The sequence below is a fragment of the Ctenocephalides felis genome, unplaced genomic scaffold (genome assembly GCF_003426905.1).
Source record: "Ctenocephalides felis isolate EL2017-DRISC unplaced genomic scaffold, ASM342690v1 CF-g0.4_SCAFFOLD_03570, whole genome shotgun sequence".
Lineage (NCBI taxonomy): Eukaryota > Metazoa > Arthropoda > Insecta > Siphonaptera > Pulicidae > Ctenocephalides > Ctenocephalides felis.
In genome coordinates, this window is record NW_020539724.1 from 27,292,011 (window position 1) to 27,315,523 (window position 23,513).

Below are 23,513 nucleotides of genomic sequence, written 5' to 3' on the forward strand. Positions count from 1 at the left end.
CTGTATATAGCAAAAAAGGATATGTCATAAGGCAGTGCCCTTACTATAACTGTTGTAGCTTGAAGGTGTTCAGTACTGCTTCGTGATGGACTAAGTTGGATTTAACCAACACAGCACTTCCAGCGTGGCTTGCTTCATCTGGATGCGGAGTGTGATATGTCGTATAACCAGGAGTTCTGAACGTAGCGTTATCTGTTAAGTAAAATTCACTAATTACGAATATATTAATTTGGTGTTCCTGTATAAAATTTTTCAACTCTGCTTTGCATTGGTGAATGCCGCTGGCATTCCATAAGCCTGTTTTTAGAAATTTATCCATTATATTATTTTACTCACGATTAGCGATATCTTGCTCATTATCATGGTATTTTGTCAGATTATTTGTTTCATAACATCTTTAAATTCAATGATGGATGATGTTAATGTAGTCATAATGTGAGAGTCGTGTGTTTGCCATCTGAGTATTTGGGCGTAACTTGTGTGTTGTGAAGTATTGTTTGCAGTTATCGGTCGATCTTGTCTTCTTGAAGCGGTGGCCGTTGGTTGGTTTTGAAGTTGGGTGAAATTTTTTTTCCTGTTTTTATCGAGATTGTGGAAAAGATTGCAACCCTTGTAGTTGGCAGGATGAGCTCCGCCGCACAAAAAAACAGCAAGCTGAAGTGTCTTTGGATTTTACGCAGGCGTGCGGGCGGTTGCAGTAACTTCTTGAGTGGCCATAGAGCTGGCATCTATGACTCTGGGTGATGTCTCTTGTACTCCTTGGAAGCTCGAAGTTTACTATCTGATTCATCAATTCGTTGATCTTATAAATAGTAGTGTTGCTGGGTGCAGGTTCTAAATCAACAAAGAAAATGTTTAAAGGTTTTTTTGTTATACGATGCTTCAGGTAATTATTGCTTCTGACTTTATGTCCATAGTTTTCGATAGCAACTTTAATGTCATTGACATCTGTCGAAAAATGAATATTGCTCTGACTTGTCCACGGTTTGAACAGGTACTCGGATTAGGGTCCGGCGGTCGGCCTAAGGCCTGCCCGTGGGCCCTCGATGGCATAACTCGGATTATAAATACACTTGTTATTGAACGATGTGCACTCTACAATGTCTGGCACAAAAATGAAATTCGGGATTTGAAGGTGAATTATTAGAAGCAGAATAATTATTTTTTGCAATGTCTATATATGATGAGTAATGAATTGTTGGCTTTAAGACCGGAGAAATGTTGTTCAGATTTTTAGAATTTTTAACCTTCCGTAGGAAAAATTTTTGTGTTTCTCGGCGTTTTGAAGGTTTCTGAACATTTTGGCATACCTCAGAAAAAGTGGATGTGTGTGCGTGTGTGTTTTGTATGTCCGTATTTTTTCGTCCACGTTTTCGGGCGCAGGGATCAACCGATTTTAATGGTTCAAGAAACGTTCGATTCCTATTGACAGGGAAATGTGCTGATTAGTTTTTGGCAAAGGCAGGTTCAACCGTTACGGAGATATGGAGCAAAGAGTGCAGAAAATACAAATCGAGTTTTTGAATAAATGGAGTATCCGATTTGAATGATCTAAAAAAACATTCACTTTGTATTGATTGGGAGAAGAAGTGATAAGTTATTGGCAAAGACAGATCCAGCCATTTCTAAGATACAGAGCTAAATGTGCAAAAAGTGGCAGTTTTAGAGAAAACTAAGCGTCCGATTTTGAATGATTCAAAGAATTTTCTGCTTATTTCATGAACATTTTAAGAAAAGAATTGGCCAAACTGGTCCATGCTTTGTGGTGTTATGCGCTTGTCGACACATTTTGCGATTCATTTTTATATATAAGATATTATATTTATCTCAGACTAGAAAATTATTTTTGTACATATGTATATAAAACATATACATTTTGTACGTCATGTATACTTTGTTTTTGAAAAATATCTATGATTTGGCTTTAAAATATATAAGTGTTATTAACCATAGGATAAGTTACAGTAATAGCGTAAATATCAAAAATATTTTTTATATATCTCCACGTTTCAAAGTTTTCTGAACATTCCAACATACCTCAGAAAAAATTGACGTGCGTGTGTGAGAGAGTTTGTATTCAAATGTTATTAGTTAATTTCGGAAACACGAATCAAACGATTTAAAAAATTCAAAAAATCTTCGATTAATAGTTTTTTGTAAAGGTAGGTCCAGCTACATCCAAGATCTTGTCAAAAAGTGTCAATAATGGTAATGACGAAATAAAAAACTGTTTGAATTTTAGGAAAGACGGGTCTAGTTATTTCTGATATACAAAAGAAAAGTTTCAAAAAATAGAAATTGGCCGCAAAAATGATCATTAGACAATAAATGATCATATGCACATCAAATTATCAGATAATTTATAGATATAGATATTTTAATATTAAGTACAAATTTCAATAATAAGTACACTTCTATGGGTTCCGCTGCGATATTTCAATTCTAAACAGCAATAGAACGCGATTGCTTTGTAAACAAATTCAGTTTTCGAGAAATTTAAAAATCTCTTTTTTTTCAAAATTCTCAAAAATATAATTTTTGCAATGTTTTCAAAAATGCTTTTTCGAAAATTTTAATTTTTGGAACAGAAAATACCAGCATGCACCACCAATTAAATTTAATAAAATACTGAACGATTTTAGCTCCCAAAACATCCGGCAGAAGATCGCGAAAATCTGGAGTTGATCGAAAGCCACGACAAGCATATAGTGCTAAACAACTCGAGCGCCTGGAAGGTGAATTCAAATTAGACAAGTACTTAAGTGTTAGTAAGCGAATGGAATTATCAAGGTCATTGGATTTAACAGAAGTTCAAATCAAAACATGGTTTCAAAATCGAAGAACAAAATGGAAAAAACAGTTAACATCTCGCCTGAAAATGGCTCAAAGACAAGGCGCTGCATTTGCTGGCAATTACTTTCAACAATTTCACTATCCACTTTTTGGTAAGTAATACTATATCTGATATTTTAAAATTACTGTTATAATTTACTTGTCATATTTTTAACAAAACCTATTTATGTAAAATTTCTGGAGTCAGGAAACTTGATTGTTCACAGGGGTTTACTATAAAAACTGCAATAGCCCACAAATGCTCTTACTGTCAAATGCTAGTTTTGCATTACATTCTAGATGAATGAATGAATGTGTTTTTATTTATTGTGTTACTAAGTATTTTTCAAATAGGGTAGGGCGGGGTACAAAGGTCCAATTTGAGCAATTATATTGTCAAAACCAAACCAAATATATGACAACAAATAATACATATTGAACAAACAACTTTCTTATCATTATCAGAGAAACACCTAGTTAATTCATCATTCCAGAAACCTGCTTTTTCAAAAAATTGTCACCTGAACTTTTTTGCCAATGGGCGGGGTAAAGTGAAACAGCTATGGGACAAACAAATTCAATGTCTTATTTTTAATTTTGAAGGGATTTTACAACATTTTTACAGAGATATTAATGCAGTGTTATCTGCAGTATATAAACTTTTTTTACAAAATCGATAGGTGTAAAACAAGAAATAATACAAAAAAATACAATAAATTGAATATAAAATGAAAAAAAGTTAAAATGAAATAAAATAATAACAGTAATGGGCACTATGATTGTTTTGTACAGAAGTACCTTGTTATCGAGAGAGATTTCGGATTTTCGGAAGCCAGTAAAAATCTTTTATGTTCAGTTGCGGTTGTTTCTTTTTATTTTCAATGTGCGTTCTCCATGTCAATTTTGTATCGATGTGCATGCCCAAATATTTAACAGAGTTGCATAGTGGAATTATTGAATAGTTAATGGTGATGGGTGGACTGTTGTGGTGTTTTAGTGAAATAATCGTGTGCTGAGATTTCTCAATATTGATTTTGATATTCCATTCTAAAAACCATTTTTCGAGACAAGATAAATAGTTTTGTAACTAACAATTTGCTGTTGTAATGTCAGAATTGCATAGAGTTATAGCTATGTCATCGCCGTAAGTACATATGGTGTAAAGATCATCTATGGGCATATCGCTTGTAAAGAGGACATAGCTCACTGCCTTGTGGTACCCCGCGTTATATATTTTTAATGCTCAAAGTCACATCTTTAATTTTGATTCTAAAATTTCTTTTAAGTAAAAATGAGTTTAAGATATTGAAGTAGTTTGAAAAAGTTGTGTTGATTTTATATGGGAGTCCTGAATGCCAAACCTTATCAAAAGCCTGGCTGACATCATGGCTTCAGGAATACGACACACAGTTCTGTTACATTGTAGAATTGTGCAGTGGTCTTTTCTGAAGCCAAACTGGTGGTGTGGAATCTATCATTGGGATGATCTTCTGAAAATCTCTGCAACTGAAGTCTCTCTAAAATTTTCGATAATATCGCTGAAAGACTGATAGGACGGTAGGAACTAGCAGTGTGATGGTTTTTGTTTGGTTTAGCAATCATAATAATTTCTGCAGTTGAATTATACACGGTAGGAACTAGCAGTGTGATGGTTTTTGTTTGGTTTAGCAATCATAATAATTTCTGCAGTTTTCCACGCTGTGGGCCAATATTTATATTGAAGCTTGGCGTTGAAAATATTTCTTATATATAAAATGCCTTTTATAGACTTTTTTATCATTTTAGAAGTAATATTGTCCATACCCGGTGTATGAAGATCTGTTTTTCATCTTTTTTATTTCACATAAGACATTATTTGGTGAAAAATGTCCTAACGGTGTTGAATGTACGGGTTGATTTACAAAATTGTTAATTAAATTATTCTGGGAAATATTTCGAGTGCTAAAAATACTACTAAGATGATCTGCAAATGCCTCCGCTTTTTCTTTGTTGCTTTATGCCCAAATGTAAACATTTTGATTTGTAATTTTCAGAGGAGTTTTTTTTGAAGGGGTTTTCTTTTGTTCTTGATTGGTTTCCATATGGAATTATCGTACCTATTTAGCTGCAGTACAAACGACATGAATGTTCAATTTTTCCATTCTTTCATTTTTCTTCTCAGTGTGTTATTGAAATTATTATGGGATGTCTTACTCGTTGATAGATGAGAATGTAGCCAGGTACGTCTTACTTTTTGTTTCTGTGCAATTAGCTTCTTAATCTCTTGCCGAATTATTAGATTATCATTTCTTGGAATAATATTCGAGGTGATCTGCTTGGTTGTTTCACGTACTTATATTTTCTTGATCAATAACTCTTGTAGGCCTATTTTTTTGAAATAATTTTGAATCTAGTATGGATTTAAATTTTGTCCAGTTAAAAAAAATCGTTGGCATTCCATTCAGCAATTTTAATTATTTTTCCCATTGCTTATATTGTTGACTAATGTGGATAACATATTCATTATAATGATGTTCTGTTGCATAAGCTGGATGAAGATATATTTAAATTTCAAAATAAATGTTTCTAGACTATCAGATTCGGGATTTGAAGATGAATTTTTAAATGCACAATAAATAATTGTTTTTTGCAATGTCTGCATATTATGAGTCATAAATTGTTGGCTTTAAGGCCGGAAAAATGTTGTTTACAAATTTAGAATTTTTAAAAATTTGGTTTAACGAATTTGGATTTATTATTGATTGATCTACTGGAGTTTTGTTTCTTTGTGCTTTAATTTTTTAGAAGTAAATGCAGCCGGGGTTATTAGCTGGATGAGCACCGTCGCAAAACTAGCAACATGCCGGAGCATTCGGATCTTTCGTATAAGCTTTTGTGTATTATGATTATCACCGCATTTTAGGCAAGCAAATGGTCTATTGCAGTACTTTGTGGTGTAATTAGAGGGTTCATTGTATTACGTTGTTAGACTTTCTCTGTAGTCCGATGCGTATTGTGTAGTTGAATAATTTGTAAATAATATGAATGTTTTTGTTTTTTCTGTTTGGTTCCATATCAACAAAAAACATATTTAGAGATTTTTTTGTTCTTCTATGGCTAATATTTGGGATATTACAGTACGACATGTCCCTGTTTTGATAGTTCTAATTTAATTGAATCTGTGTTTGTTGAGAAATGTATATTTATGTATGCCTTCTCTTTTTTTAATTGATGTGTATGATATACGGCGTTAGTTTTTTTAGATGTCTTGATAAAGTTTGAAAATGGTCTACAGAATTACATATAATTTAAACGTATTTTTAGCTAAACTTCTCAGGAAATATTGATCGTGCGGAATTATTTCATTTGATTGATTTGACATATCATTAATATCTTCAACTCTGTAAATAAATATTGGAGGGGGCTTACTAATTGAAGCCGGTTTAACAGAGTTATCATTATTTGCTGTATCTATTAAAGAAAGGGCCGAAAATCTATTTTGGATTTTGACATCTATTCCTAATGGATTCAAATGATGATTTTCTTTTTATGGAAATGACTACTTGCTATGAGTTAGAAGGTTTCTTGATATTTGATTGTGTTTGAGAGAGACATGCAGATGCATTATTACTAGATGATAATACTTTCTGCATTGAGTTAGGATCTGATGTAGATGGACGCAGCGAGTTTTTTTTTTGTTGTAAACAGCTTGGACGGACCTTCTACGATCTAATAACGGTCCTTCGTAGTTTTAGTATTTCGGTTGGTTTGCTGTTCGATTCCATTTTTGTTGTTATATCATAAAATTGTTGTTGTTAAATTATAAAAAGTTGGCATATTTAATCAGGATTGTATTATATTATCAATACTATTATCCCGTTCGGTTTTACCGTTTAACAAACCCTGTATAACTCTAAATGTATTTATATTTTATTATAAGTAAAAACATAATATTTTTGAATATATAAATAATTCAACTAATTTTAGGTTCATATTATGCTCCTCATCAAAATGGTTACAGTAGTCAATTGACATGTGTTCTATCAGATCGATCAGCAGCAAGAGAAATCAATGATAACGAAACAACAAATACTTAAAAAATATTGGTTCAAGTGATTGATAAAAATAATTAAAATTCATTTTAGTTTACCAATTTTATTTATGTTAATATATATATATATATATATATATATATATAAACTAATATAATGTATGTGTAAAACTATATTTATAAATAATTCACTATATATATATATATATATATATATATATATATATATATACAAATGTATTCAGAGTGGATAGATATTAATTTAGAAATTTGAACAAACAACACTCTTTTTTGCACTAATTTATTAAATGATAATTTTACAAACGTTTCGAGACTAGGTTGTTGACATCTATTTTTCAACTGGGCTCTATTCCTTTTTTTTCCTATTTGATATTTCATGACTTACCTAGTTGACCTTGGATAGAGAAATCAGACTCCGACGGCATTGCAGTAGAAGGAACGACTTGTAACGGATAACACATAATGCTAATTTAGATTTTCATATTTTAAATTTTTAATTATAACACACTGATGATGAGACAAACCTAGTCTCAAATCGTTTGTAAAAGTATTATTTAAAAAAGAGTGTTGTTTGTTCATATTTCTAAATTAATATATATATATATATATATATATATATAAGTATATATATATATATATATATATATATAGTATATATATATATATATATATATATATTATATAAATTTATTTAAATTGTATATTTATGGCAAATTATTTAATGTAGCTTTTTGGAAAATATATAGAATAGAAACTGTTTGTATTAAAATTGATGACATTACACTACATCAGTTATCCTATAATAAAAATGTATTTTAGTTGAATATTTATGTTTTTTATTTAACTTTTTAACAATTCTACATTGATAATATAATTGATATTTATTTAACATATTCTGGTACTAAAACTTTTTGGCCTAGAGTGATTAAACCAATAATCAGAAAACTACCGAGCAAAAAACCAGCCAGATCGGTCGAACTACAGAACAGTATACTTAACAATTACCGACAAAGGCATTATTTTTTTCTGCTTTATCTTTAACACTATTACCAACATTAAGGTCAAGGAACCGCAAAATTACAAATGTATCAGCCTCCTCAATATAACGTGTAAAGTGACTGAAAAGTTACAGATCAAACGACTAAACAGACACATAAGACTCAAGCTGACCCGGCAAACGTTGTTTTGCCATAAAAAATATGTATAGTAGAAAATAACTAATTAATTGCAAATTGGTATGTAAGTGAAAGGGGCAGCTAACAAAAAAACATATGAATAGTTTATCCACTGCAAAGCACGTCACATATAAATGTTCCTGGATAATATTAATAGTCTTTGCAAGAATCAACCTAATCTGAAACTGATTCTATTCATATCAATTAGCACATTTACAGTTTCAAGATTTGATATATAATTACCGCGCTTTTGATTAATCCATTAATTTTTGATTTACGAAGTAAAACCCGATAATACATTTCTAAATTATGTTGTTATGTAGCATGCCCAGCGAATTGACTAATATTTATGCTTTCAATGCTTATTTATAGTATATTTTTTATAATGTATATATGTATAACTTTCATTCATTGATATTTTATTTTGTACTATATTTCTTAGCAGTAATAATAGATATTTTAAATATTGTTTCTTTTAATGTGTTAATTTGTTTAACGCCAGATCCAACTAATTATCGCTACTGCCCCTGACCATGAAACATATATTTATTAAATTGAAATTCAGTCAAACACATTTAATTTCATAAACAATACTATTAATATTATTTTAAAATAAATTTTAAGACTCTCACAAATATATATTGCTTTCTAAACTTTCTAACAATAATTTTCCATCAAGTCAAAATTGGCAATATAATGTTGCATAATATTTATTAATTTATTTAGCAGATGATAATATATAATCTTCAAGTAGACTCACTTAGAAACGCGGTATAATATATATAAACAGATGCAGTCAAATATTACAATTACAACAAATGTTCTTTTGTACTGTTTCAGTACTGTTTTGTACTGTTTCAGTGTTGCGTACGCCTCAGCAAAGAGTCTACTGTACCCAACGTTATCGCTCGAATTATTTGTAAGTCGTTGCTCTATAAATTGAAACTTTCAATATACCCTATGTCCTAAATGGGATCCATATGCACACGGTGAGCAAAACAAATTTTAAATCGGTTCAGTATTTTAGGCGTCCATCGCGGACGTAAGGTGTGACGCTAAATTTATATATATTAAGATATATATATATATATATATATATATATATATATATATACATATATATATTAAGCAACATAATATAAGATTGATCAGTGTATCCTATCTTATTTAAGCACTCACTTAGTTCTCACTTTATAAATCACTGCTAAATAAATCTATTACAAATAAAGAAAAAAAAAAACAATACAGAGACACAGGTACTTTGTTTAGAAATTGACAACCAGACTTTCTTCCTGGTTCAAAAACTAATCTACTGTATATTTTATCATCTTACCTATCTTATTTTAATATACTTTTAATTTAATATGCTAAACAATAAACCTGTGGGTAAAAATTTATATTTAAGTCAATAATATATATGTATATTTCTTAAAGAAATATATTTTTTTCTGATTCCATTTCTGATTGGCATAGATTGTACTATTATCATTCTAGATTCTGTTTCAATACAACAACTATTTCAATACTCAAAACAAGTGTATTCTACAATGTACGATCATATCTAAGGATTTATCAAATCATATTATGTATTTAAAATTTACTTATAAACAGTTCAACAGTTCCGTACCCTAATTAAATCCATTGGAGAAATAAAAATAATCAATAATTAATCAAAATTGATCAATTATTCAAATTGTTTAGTAGATCTATTAAACTTTATCATAAAACACCAATTTCATAAATTGTTTACATACTGATATGCGTACAGAATTTTTTTTTTTATTTCTGTACGCAATATTTGCGTTATTTTCGGAACTAGTATAATATTCAAGTTTATAATCTTTAATTCTTAATTAACTTCCCAAAGGAGAAGTTTATGTTTTTATCAAAAAATCCGATTCGATAATTTTATATTTTCTCGACGTTTCAAGCCATTCTGAATCGAATGAGACCAAATTTGGAAAAAGTATGTGTGTGTGTGTGCGTGTGTGTGAACAAATTTTTTGCTTTAAATCGACGTTTTCTCAAAAACGGTTGGACCGATTTCAAAAATCAAAAAGCCATTCATTGTATTTCGTTGAGGACTAGCGTTTCTGAGTTTTGCGTGACGATCGGCGGAACCGTTTCTTTGTAAATCGCAGAAAAGTGAAAAAATTTTTGTCCACGTTTTAGTTTTTGAAAATTCAAAAACCGTTCGAAAGATATTGGTTGGAAATCGTGCTGATTAGTTTTTGGTAAAGATCGGCCGGGCCGTTTTCTTGTAATAAAGTTTATAAAAAAAAATTTCGTCGATTTTTTTTATTATTTTTTTGACGGTAGATACCATAGTCTTCTAGATCATACTAAAATATTACGGCCCCACGACAAGTCGTTTAATTTTAAAAATTCGTCAAAGTTTGCAAAAATTGGTATTGTTTTTTTGACATTTGTCAAAATTAGACTTTTGATCGACGTTTTCTCAAAAGCGCCTGAACCGATTTCAGAAATTTAGAAGCCATTTGATGTATTTCGATGAGGACTATCGTTTTCCAGTTTTTTGCGACGATCTGCCAAGCCGTTGGCACAAAAGTGTTGAACTTTTCGTCCACATTTAAGCTATTCCTACCGAACCGATTTTAAAAAATCAAAAACTGTTCGAAAGATATTAGTTGGGAATGGTACTGATTAGTTTTAGGTGAAAATCTACCGAGCCGTTTTCTTGTAATTACTTGTTGAATAAAAATTTAGGCCGATTTTTATAGATTTTATTTTTGGCGACATATATCATGGTCTATAGAACTCACTGTAATATTACGGCCTTACGACAAGTAGTTTAATTTTAAAAATTCATCAAAGTTTGAAAAAATGTGTTGTGACATTTGTTAAAATTAAAATTAGACGATTTACTTGGCATAACGATATAGTACTTGGTCTTATTGAACATACTCAACCATTAAAATCCTACGGAAACTGGCTCGATTATAATAATTGTTGATTTTTGAAAATTCGCTTTTAGAAAATACTCCGAGTCAAAATGTTCGTTCGTTTTCAGTGATGTGTAATGAATCCACTCGGAATGCTTTTAATCATATATAAATTAAATTATTTTTTATTTATTAAGTCGATTATTTAAACGTATCGGGAAGTTCATGTAACTTGCCTCAAGGCTAAATACCAAACCAACTAGTTTTAGTTTGTATAATGATCGAAGATCCTTGATCCAGACTGAAATGATCCAGACATCAGGATGTTTGGTACTATATATTGAGTAGTTGGGAATATTCAAGAAACTTTTATCTGTGAAGTGCGTCTCTGAGATCAGCATTACGTCGATATTATTATGCACGAGGAAATTTCTGATTTCCAAATGGTGTTGACTTAGGCCATCAGCATTTCAAAGGCACATGTTCATTTATTGTTTACCATTAGACTTGTTAGTATTTTGAACATTGTGCCCATCTGTTCTAATAGAGTTTTCATCTTATAAAGATTTCAGCTCATACATGTCATTGCCTTGTTTGCTTGTAACTGCATTGGTTTACTAATTGGGATAGATTCAAAGAAATTCTTGATCATGATATAAATTGTAATGTTCCATTAAAATCCAGAGATAATATAAAAGAGGCCATTGCATTTCTCACAAAAACTAGTTGTATTATTTTTGTGAGAAATGCTCAAAAATCTACTTCTACGATTGATAGTCATTCTACAAAACAAATTCCAATTCACATTAAAGAAACAATAGCCATAAAAAGAGACTCAGAAAAAAACTAGATAATCTAACAGCAACTAGTGACACTAATTATTCACTATGCAGAATGACCAAAAACTTTAAAAGACCTGTTATACATACTTCACCAATTAAAAAAGATGACAATTCTTGGGCAAGAAATCTTCAGGAAAAGGAAAATGCGTTTGCAGATTAATTTGAGCAAGTTTTCCAACCAATTCCATTACAAATACCATGTCATGAAGAAAAATATATACATGACTTTTTATCAACAAATGTTGAGACATCTGCAGATACTGTACCTATCCGATTTTCTGTTACAGAAGTTACAAATCAGGTAAATGTCCTGGCAATGACTTTATTACAAGCAAGATATCAAAAGAGTCTACAATTGAAACAATAAGATTTATTACTATTTTATTTAATTCTATTTCGAGGTTGAGAATATTTCCGGACGTATGGAAAACTGCCAGGATTATTGTCGTCCAAAAAGAAGAAAAAGATCCATGTATGCTGAAATCATACAGACCCATAAGTTTGCTTTCTATTCTTCCAAAAATTTATGAGAAACTTCTGCTTAAAAAATTTTTAAGCGAATTAGAAAGCAAAAGCATTATACCTCAATACCAATTTGGATTTAGAAAATTGCATTCGACCATAGAGCAGATTCATAGAATTGTCCCTTAATATAAATAAAATACTAGAAGAAAAAAAATACTGTTCAGCAGCATTCTTAGATATACAACAAGCATTTGATAAGGTATGGCATACTTGGCTATTCTATAAATTAAAAATTAATTTGACGTACTCTCTATATTTGATGATAAGACCATATCTGTCAAATAAGAGTTTTTATGTAAATATTTTAGACAATGAATCATCAAATGAGACAGTTTCCTCAGGTGTTCCACAAGGAAGCGTCTTGGGGCCAATTCTATTTCTAATATACACATGTGACATACCAATAACAACTAACACTTTGATCGCTACGTTTGCTGATGATACGTGCATTCTAGCCAGCTACATAGATTCCAGTTCTGCATCTGAGTTACGCTAAAACCATTTAAATCTATTAGAAAAATGGAACAAAATCTGGAAATTTGAAATAAATGGCTTAAAGTCAGTGCATGTCACATTTACGCTTAGAAGAGAGACCTGCCCACCAGAGAGAATAGGAAACACTCAAGTACCTCAAGAAGACCATGTGATATATCTCGGCATATATTCGATAGAAAACTTAATTGGCAAACTCATATAAAAAAGAGACAACATCTTGGGATAAAAACCAAAAAGCTTTACTGGTTACTAGGGACTAAATTCAAACTAAGCTCATACAATAAGCTACTTTTATATAAATTTTTATACAAACCAATTTGGTGCTATGGTATACAATTGTGGGGCAGTGCTCATAAAACTAATATAGAAATAATACAGAAATTTCAAAACAAATTTTTGAAAATTGTCTTAGGAGCTCGAAAATATGTTCCCAACTGGTTGATTCATGTCGACACGAATACACCTACCATAAATAAAGTAATAACAAAAACAGCACATAAGTATAGAAACAAGCTAATCAGTCACCCAAATTCATTTGCGAACTCTTTGATAACAGCGAACTATCCAAGAATATTGAAAAGAAAAGCGCCACTGGATTTAAGTCATCAACTCTCCTGATAAAAATGGAAATAACTTAATCATTATTTATAAAAAAATATTTAATACGTAAATAGTTAAAATTATATAATTATCAATAAATTATTGTGAATTTTATATCGAATGGAAAAACAACTACTGAGCTGTTTTTTCCAACATGCCCTTGTAGTATACAATGTCCCTTTTATGCCGACTATTGTAAATTTGTCAAATTTGTTTAATGTCCTTTACTGGACAGTTGTAAATAAAAAAGATATTAAAAAAGTACAAAATAGTGGAGAAATCGAAAATATTAATAATGTAGCCATAGATACATTAACAAGTGATTATTAGTACAAAATAGTGAGAAATCGTCCAAAGCCAAGCTTGGTATATAGCTATCTAAAGGTAATCAAAACAAGAGGAAAAACAAATAAATACAATAAACACCCGTGTTATAACTTCTTCACATTAGACAATAGTTATACCATACAAAAAATATTCAATACGAATGCAATCAACATAAAGGATTATAAATTTATATTTACAGATGGGTCAAAAATTAGTAATAAAACTGGCTGTGCTTTATTTTATGAAAACGATAATATCAAAATAGGATATAAACTCCCATACTTTGTTTCAGTTTGGTCAGCAGAGTTAACAGCCATGAAAAAGCAATGGAATATATCGAAATCCACAAAGTCACTAATGTGGTCATCGTTACCGATAGCAAAAGCTGCTTAGATAAATTGAAAAATCTATTTTTTACTAATAGATTGAGCGAGACATTAGTATATGAAGTATGGAATAGCTTTATACAGCTATTGGAGCACGGGTATATAGTTAAATTATTATTAGCACGGGTATATAGTTAAATTATCACGCGAGCTCTCGAGCCGATAATATATTGTGTAGTAGTAGTCCATAATCAACAGTAATATTATGTGTAGTAATCCATAATCAATCCTATTTATTATTTTTATAGTTTTATTTTAAGAAGTATTGGTGATATCAGTCGTGTCGAAATAAGTGCGTTATATGTTAAAGTGAGTCAATGCAATCAAGAGAGATTGCTCCACAAAACCCCGACTACCAAGCGTAAGTTCAGTAAGCTGTTCAGCTGTTGGCGAATCAATTGCGCAGGCAATGAACACTATGATTCACAAAGAATATGACAAAACTGATAGTGAAATAAACCTAAGTGACTACTCAAGTGAAAGAATTAACATAAAAACAATTAAAAGTGTCAGTGGCCCAGTGCATATAAATACTACCGGTACAGATTACACGGCATATCAACACATTAATAAAAACAATAATCAGAACGCCGATGTACACACAACTCCCGAACCAATCTGCATCTGCAACACAAATATGAATGTTGTTGATCAAGACCAGAAATTGACAACCGTTACAAATAAAAAAGATAGGACAATTACTGCAACAAAGCAACTACAAAAAAGGTTACCTTAAAAGACTACTGGTTACACTCAGTGCCCACAAAGAATTATTATGGCACTCTGCAGTACGCGCCTTCTAGTGTTGAACCAGCCACTAAAAACAATCATTCCACCCCACAATCTTTGCCTACGGTGTTGACGACATTAAACCTCTCATCGAATTATTAGAATTACACGCCAAAGACAAATATTATTACTGGACTACAGCAAGTTAAAATAAACACAAAGGATTTATAGACGTATAACACCGTACTACAACATTTGAAAGAAAAAGGAACTGAACTACATTCATATCAAACAAAGTCACAGCAATTGTTCAAAGTTGTAATAAAAAATTTACATCATAGCACTAATATAGACATGCTAAAACAAGAAATAACTGAAAAAGATCACAATGTTTTAGGAATTTACAATTTAAAACATATATATACAGGATATCCAATAAATATCTTAATAAAAATAACAAAAATATTTACTACTCCATTGACTTTCTGTACTGAACTAAAGTGTTTATAGAAGCAAACAGTCATTGTCGAGAAGTGCCACAATATACAAGATGCCAGAGTTTAGGGCACACAAAGAACTACTATATACGCACAGCGCGTTGTGTAAAATGCGTTGGGGAACACTTCACTTTGTTCTTAGACAGAACCTGTCAACATAATTGCGCACTTTGTGGAGGAAATCACCCCGCAGGATATAAAGGATGTGCATTTATCAACAAGAAAAACTTCGCAAATTTCCACCATTAACAAGAAGTCAGACTCCAATCAAAAACACCGTTAATACGAGTCACTTTTTCGTACGTGCTAACGACTCCTTCAAATTAGAAAGAAATAACAAGAAACTCACAAAAAATAGATAATATTGTTACATGTCAACAAGACTATCCAGAACAACCTACAAACCACCATCAAGCCAATCAACAAAGTGACATACGTGAATTAAAAAAGATGATAAAAACATTAATTGATCAAATGGGCACTATGCTCAATCTAAACACAAGTCTTTTAGTGAATAAAAATAATGACTTTCGATTATAAATTGTGCACATGGAACGCCAACGGTATAGCTCCACATCACCAAGAGCAAATAAGTATACCACTTACAGCACCAGGCATCCTGACAATAGAGCACACGGAGGATCAGCCATTTTAATAAAATCAGAAATCAAACATTGTCTAATAGAACCTATCTGTAAAGATTTCTTGCAAGCAACCATCATTTCTGTCGAATTCTCTCGAATTAATACTACAATATGCTCAATCTACTGCCCGCTTAAACACAAGATACTAAAACGAGACTTTGAAACGTTTTTCAATGATCTTGGAAACAAATACATAATAGCAGGGGACTATAATGCCAAGCATACTCACTGGGGTTCAAGACTACAAGTTCGACCCAGAGGACGAAAACACTACAACTTAATTAACTCCAACAACCTAATATCAACATCGACAGGAAAACCTACATACTGGCCAAGCGACATACATAAAAAACCGGATTTACTAGTTTTTTTTATTTGTAAGGGTATTTCAAAAAGAAACTTGAAAACCTACTCAAGATTGGACTTGTCTTCAGATCAGTCATCTTTTAGCAATACTGAATCAATCAGCAACCTCAACCTACACCTTACAAATAAGTATACCAAGTGGAGCAAATTTGGAGATATTTTGGAAAATTCACATGAAAAAGAGAAAGCAACAACTTGAGGAAAAGTTACTGAAACTATATTGGTTAATGTGTCGGAGATACCATCTTTCTGTACACATCAAACTACTGTTACTGTATACAATGTTGTACTGAAGCCGATTTGTTCATAAGGTTTGTTCATTTGTTCATAGCACTTTGGGGCACCACATCTAAAAGTAATGCTAACATAATTCAGAATAAAAGGTTTCAGAATAAAATTCTTAGGATCGCTCTAGGTGCCCCAAGATATACTCCCAGCTGGCTGATCCATGATGACACACATATGCGCACTGTAGCCGAGGAAGTTAAAAGATTCGCTATTAACCTCAAAGACAGACTCGGAAAACACCCAAACGAGTTGGCCAATGCACTGCTATCCACAAACTCAAAAAAAAAATATTTAGTGACTTAATTAGCTTGTAATTACTCATTTCATATCACATCACTTCTTATGAAAGAATAATGCAACTCTGTATTTTTCACTATTTATATATCGATGTCATTTTTTATATAAAATTGCCAAAAGATTTACTTAATGTCTATGTAGGACAGTTCTGAATATATTGTTGAATATAAAAAAATGAATGGATTTACAGCGTCCATTGTCTCTATATGGTACAAAAATGAGTTGTGGCTTTGCGGAATATTTAATAAAGTCGACAATTTTTCGTCGACGATTTCGGGCGTACGGATTATCCGATTTGAATCAATTTGAATTTGGTTAAAAAAACATTCGATTTCTATTTATGAGGAAACGTGCTGATAAGTTTTTGACAAAGGCAGGTCCAGCCCATAGAATAACAAGCATAAATAGATAGCAAACAGGACCGCTTCTCGATTATGTTAATTTTAATTTCCACTCCTGCTATAGAGGCGCGACGATTGTAGCATAAAAATATACCCCTAGGTTCAATTCTAGATAAATCCAAATCCTTAGGTTTAATTCTAAGATAAATTTACATATTATAATTCTAAGATAAATTTATATAATATAATATTGTTACAATAAATTTGAAATTTTAATATGTGCAATGATATTAAAACATACTCATAAAAAATATATTTTCATATATATTAAAAACATACAAACTAGTGGGGTGTATGGCAGCGTGCCTTACGATAAATTGCTGGAACTTTCCGTACCAAACATTATTTTTTTTAAAAAAAGATTAATATTTTTGAAAAAAATTTACTAAGCAAAAATTAGATTTTTGAGAAACTATAAATTTTTGATAGCGGCTGTAATTAAAAGATTTATTGATTTAGACAACCAATTGTTAGAGGAAAAAGGCCGAACCACGGAAGATACGGAAGTAATGATAAATGAAGTGCAATGCTGTGAAATAGCCCTTTTAGAAAAAAGTGTACGGCAGGACACAAGCAAAGCCACAAGAAACCGAAACTCACAATATATAAGCAATAATCAAGTTAATGAGAAAAATGGTTTGCCAAGACGTCAGACGATCATAAAAATATGTAATGAAAAGCAAATCGAGGTAAATGACTGGCATAAAGTTCAGCCGAAAAAACAGAAAAAAAGGGAACAAGGGTACATCTGTCAAAACAGGACTCTAACCATGAAATGATAAAAAATCATAGAATTTTTCCAAAACCAAATGCCTTATTGATTCGGCCGACCGAAAAAGTAAATTATTCCGAAATATTACGTCGCATCAAACATGATGTCCCTGATGACCAGGTAAATACGACAGTAGACAAAATAAATAAAATCAGAAATGGAGACTTGTTGATAACTATTTCTAAGAAAAGTGCGGACAAAGGCCAAGGGCTACAACAGGTTATTGCAGGTGTGTTAAAGGATGAGCCTGAAGTTATTTATAAGGGGCACCAAGAAACTATAGAAATAAGGGATATTGATGATGAAACCTCAAAAATTGATATCCAGATTGCACTAAAAAGCAACCGGAGGAGCCTGCAACACACCAGCAGAAGCAATTAGGATTCGTAAGGAATATAGAGGTACCCAGATTGCTACTGTAAGCTCTTCCAGCGGCAGTTGTACACGATCTGCTTAAAGCAAGTAGCAAAATACGAATTGAATGGGTCAACTGTAGAATTAAAATCATCAAGAAACCAATTCGATGCTTTAAATGCTGGCTTTTCGGACATTATGGATCACAGTGCAAGAGCGAAGTGAATCGGACCAATCTATGCATTAGATGTGGACAAGAAGGTCACAAAATAGCCAACTGTATAAATGCAGCAAAATGTGCACTATGCGCTGAAAATGGAAACTCTGAAAATGTAGCACATCATGCCGGCACTCACAGATAATGGAAAATGGTAGTTGAATAATGTTGATAATGAACGCAAAAGCATGAAGATTATGCAGCTAAACATAAATCATTGTGAGGCTGCACACGACTTGCTTATGCAGACGGTAAGAGATATGAAAATTGATGTTGCCCTCTTATCAGAACCTTACAAACAACTAACTGATTGGCCATGGGAAACGGACAGTACCACCAAAGTTGTTATTTGGTCCTGTGGCAAATTTTGTTTCAAAAATGTTGTTAACAATAGCAACGCTGGATTTGTCGCAGCATCATTAGATAGCATTCATTTATACAGCTTTTACGCTCCACCTAGTCTCTCTTTGCCCGATTTTGTTGATTTTTTAGATCGTCTTGTGGAGGATGCAAAACGACACAACCCCGTAGCGATAGCCGATGACTTTAACGCATGGGCGGTAGACTGGGAAAGTAGGAAGACTGATGCAAAAGGTAAAGCACTTTTAGAGGCCTTTAATGCACTTGACGTTGTTTTACTTAATAGTGGTGATAAGCCAACCTTTGCCAAGGGCAGTGCAAGCTCAATAATACCCCTTACTTTTGTTAGCAATAGCCTCGTCAGAGGAAATTGCAATTGGGAGGTATTAGATATCTACACTGCTAGTGACCACAATGCAATCATCTGCGAAATATCAGCGAATAGAAACATTAGAAGACATGCGAAAATATCTAAAGCCATTGGGTGGAAAATAAAATATTTTGATGAAAGCGCCATGAAAGTTGCCTTAAATTGCAAACCTATAATTTCAGAACACGCAGATGAGCATACTAGAGAGCTGATGGAGAGAATAACCGAAGCCTGTGATATCAGTATGACTTGTAAGCATGGCATAAATCAAAGACAATCTGTGCACTGGTGGACTGAAGAAATTAGCTCTCTTCGTAAAGAGTGCCAAAAGAAAAGAAGAATCTCTCAGCAAGGGTATAGTGTCACTAATTCTGCACAACTGGTAGTGGAATATAAACAAGCACGTCGGCAACTAAATAAAGCTATCAAAGATAGTAAAGTTAGGTGCTGGAAAGAACTTCTGGATGAAGTCGAGGAAAACCCATGGGGAAGACCTTATAAGACTGTAATGTCTCGCCTCAAAAGCCAGCCAATACCTTCACCAACTTGACCACGTCTATTGAATAAAATAGTAACTACTTTGTTTCCACGACAACCTAATTTAAACTACCAGGTAACACATGTAGAACAGAATAATATTCCACCTATAACCCTGCAAGAACTAATGGAAGCTTGTTATCGCGTTGGTAATAGTAAGGCACCGGGATTAGATGGAATTCCTAATATTGCCTTAAAAACATCAATTATGACATCTCCGACAATGTTTCTTAATGCATATAATACATGCCTGAAAGAAGGGGTTTTTCCACGAAAATGGAAACAGCAAAGATTAGTGCTTATTCCCAAAGGAAAAAAACCGCCAGATGAACCATCATCCTACCGTCCAATATGCATGCTGGATACAGCGGGTAAAATTTTTGAAAGAATAATTCACTTGGTAGTTAATACCGCCAAAGAGGCAATTGCTGGAACCAGATGGAAGGGGGGTGCAAAAAAGTACTGCCTTGTAGCTACATTGGATATAAAAAATGCTTTCAATTCTGCAAACTGGGATTGCATTATGAATGCACTCCGTGACAAGAACGTGCCAGCATACCTCTGCAATATAGTCGCAAGCTACTTTACAGACAGAATTCTAATGTACGATTCACGCGATGGTACAGAAGAATATAATATAACAGGAGGTGTGCCGCAGGGCTCTGTTCTAGGCCCTTTGCTGTGGAATATTATGTATGATGGCCTATTGAGACTAGAGATTCCAGAATGTGTGAAACTAGTAGCATCTGCAGACGATGTTGCCATAGTAGTTGTCTCCAAACAAATTGATGACATCGTAAGTCTATTCGATATTACATTTAGAAAAATTAATCGGTGGTTGGGAACAATGAATCTCCAATTAGCGCAACAAAAAAGTGAAGCTGTTCTTATCACTAGTAGAAAAACAATAGAGACCATCAAGCTAAAGATAGGAAATCTTAAGATCACGTCAAAACCTCACATCTGTTATGTTGGCGTAATGCTTGATGCTCGTTTGAATTTCAATCAACAAGTGGAACACGTTAGTGCTAAGGCGTCAATAGTTAGGACGAAACTTGCTCGACTGATGCCTAATATAGGAGGTCCTAAACAAACTAGAAGGATATTACTATCGTCAGATGTTACTTCTGCGCTGACATATGGTATCTCCATACGAGCTGATGCTCTTAAATCTCAAAAATCGAGGAGAATGGCAGGGCCCTTATATCGTCTCAGTGCTACAAGAATTGCTTGCGCATTTCGCACAATACCGGCGGAAGCAGTGTGCTTCATTTCAGAAACTGTGCCTCTCTTAGTCTTAGCAGAGGAAAGACGGGCAATTTACCATAGAAGACATCAACACCTGAGTCCTGAAAAGTTAAGATTAGAAGAACGGCAGAGCAGCATTGACCGATGGCAGCAACTGTGGGATGTTGCAGTAAGGGGCAGATGGACGCATCGTCTCATTCCTAACATCAAAGTCTAGCTAAGTCGCAAGCACGGCGAAGTAAATTATTATACTACGCAAATGCTATCGGGGCACGGCTGTTTTCGAGTCTACCTACACCGCTTCAAGCACGACAGCTCGCCGGATTGCCCATATTGTTTGGGCAAAATCGAAGATGCTGAGCATGTGTTCTTCGTGTGCCTGCAATTTGGTGCTCTACGGGATGACGTGGAAGAGACATTGGGACGCAGAATTGCCCCAGGTAATGTTGTTGAAGTGATGCTGACAAGTGATGCTGCTTGGAACGCCATAGACAGATTTGCGAGAGACGTTTTAATGGACCTGCGTTCTATAGAGAGAGAAAGGGCAAATGGGACTTCGCCCATTTGAAAGATAAGTATAATGTTTTATGAATTATAACATTGATTATAACAAGTTAAGAATTTATATCATTCTAGATCCTCCCCCCGCGAAGTAATGCCTAACGGCGTATTATACCAGTGCGGTATCGAGTCCGACATACCCAGACAGAAGACCGGTCTGGGATGCATAAAGGCAATTCCTTCGCTATACAAAAAAACACATACACATACACACACACATATATCCATTTTATCTAAGATATGCTAAAATGTTCAAAAGTTTTTGAAACGTAAAGATATATAACAATTTTCATTTTCGATTTTTTTGCGATTACTATAACTTGCCCTACGGGAATTTAAAAATGAAATAAAACTAGTGGGGTGTATGGCATCGTGCCTTAGGGCAAATTGCTGGAACTTCCCGAACTGTAACGAAATGTTCGAGGGATACTGAATGTTTTCAAATAGATTATTATTAATATTGTAACATTGTCTAATATTAATAAGAATTATATAAACTGAATTGCAAAGTTGAAATTATTTGTTTAAATTATTTTAGAACTATAGTCAGAATTAAAAATAAAATCTGAATTATTTCGAATTATTTTTGAAAAAAAAAAGTTGAAACAAAATTTTTTTTCGAAAAACAATTATTTTGTTAAGACAAGCAGAAAGTTCTTTGAATCATTTAAATCGAACGCTTAGTTCTCTCAAAAACTACCATTTTTTACACATTTAGCTCCGTATTTTCGAAATGGCTGGGCCTGCCTTTGCCAAAAACTAATAAACACTTCTCCCAATCATTACTAATTGAAGGTTTTTTAGATCATTCAAATCAGATCCGTTCTCTCAAAAACTCGATTTCTATTTTCTGCACTATTTGCTGTTTATCTCCGTAACTGCTGAACCTGCTTTTGCCAAAAACTAATCGAATGTTTTTTGAACCATTCAATTTGAAAAGAAATCGAATGTTTTTTGAACCATTCAAATTGGTTGATCTATGCGCCCGAAAACGTGGCTGGAAATTTGTATCCATACATACATATATACACACACACATCCATTCTTTCTGAGGTATGCCAAAATGTTCAGAAACCTTCAAAACGTCGAGAAATGTAAAAAATTTAAATTTCGATTTTAGGCTCATTACAATAACTTACCCTACGGGAAGTTAATTAATATTTAAGCAATAATATTTGATAAATAATAAAATATATCAATAAAATATATTTACATAATTTCAATAAAATACAATTATTAATAAATAGACGTCGTTTGTAATCGGTCGTTATCATTTTGTTCCATATTTTATTAGGTATTGGGTTAATGACATTAATTTAGCACTACGCGGTAGAATAACTTACTCAAGTCCTAAGAATGTTATGAAAACAAAAGCTTTATTGCGTTCTGATAAAATGAGGAAGAGGCTGCTGGCAATTCGTAACACCAAGCGTGGCCTACGCTAACTTTTTGTTCATGGATTCATTATTACTATAGAGAGTTATGTTCTCCCCTCATGAAACAATGCCTAATGGCAGTTTCCTTGAGGGACTAAGCGGAGATTTTAGTTGGCATTATTATTTATTGAGTCCAACATACCCAGATAAATTATCAATACTCGCGGATCCGTGTGGACGGAGTCGTTAGTTTGAATATCGGGTATGAATCTCTCACACAATTCTGATTCGAGTTGGAGTTTAACTCAGCTCTTGGATTCATTATTACTATAGAGAGTTATGTTCTCCCCTCATGAAACA

The 23,513-nt window shown here is 32.8% G+C and overlaps 1 protein-coding gene across 1 annotated transcript; it reads left to right on the plus strand.

Moving 5' to 3' along the window:
* Nucleotides 1–409: 409 nt before the first annotated feature.
* On the plus strand, nucleotides 410–6,908 carry LOC113383698 (homeobox protein ceh-19-like). Its single transcript, XM_026621948.1, has 3 exons — nucleotides 410–435; nucleotides 2,662–2,945; nucleotides 6,799–6,908. Exons 1-3 carry the CDS (start codon nucleotides 410–412, stop codon nucleotides 6,906–6,908), a joined length of 420 nt encoding a protein of 139 aa, XP_026477733.1.
* Nucleotides 6,909–23,513: the final 16,605 nt, after the last annotated feature.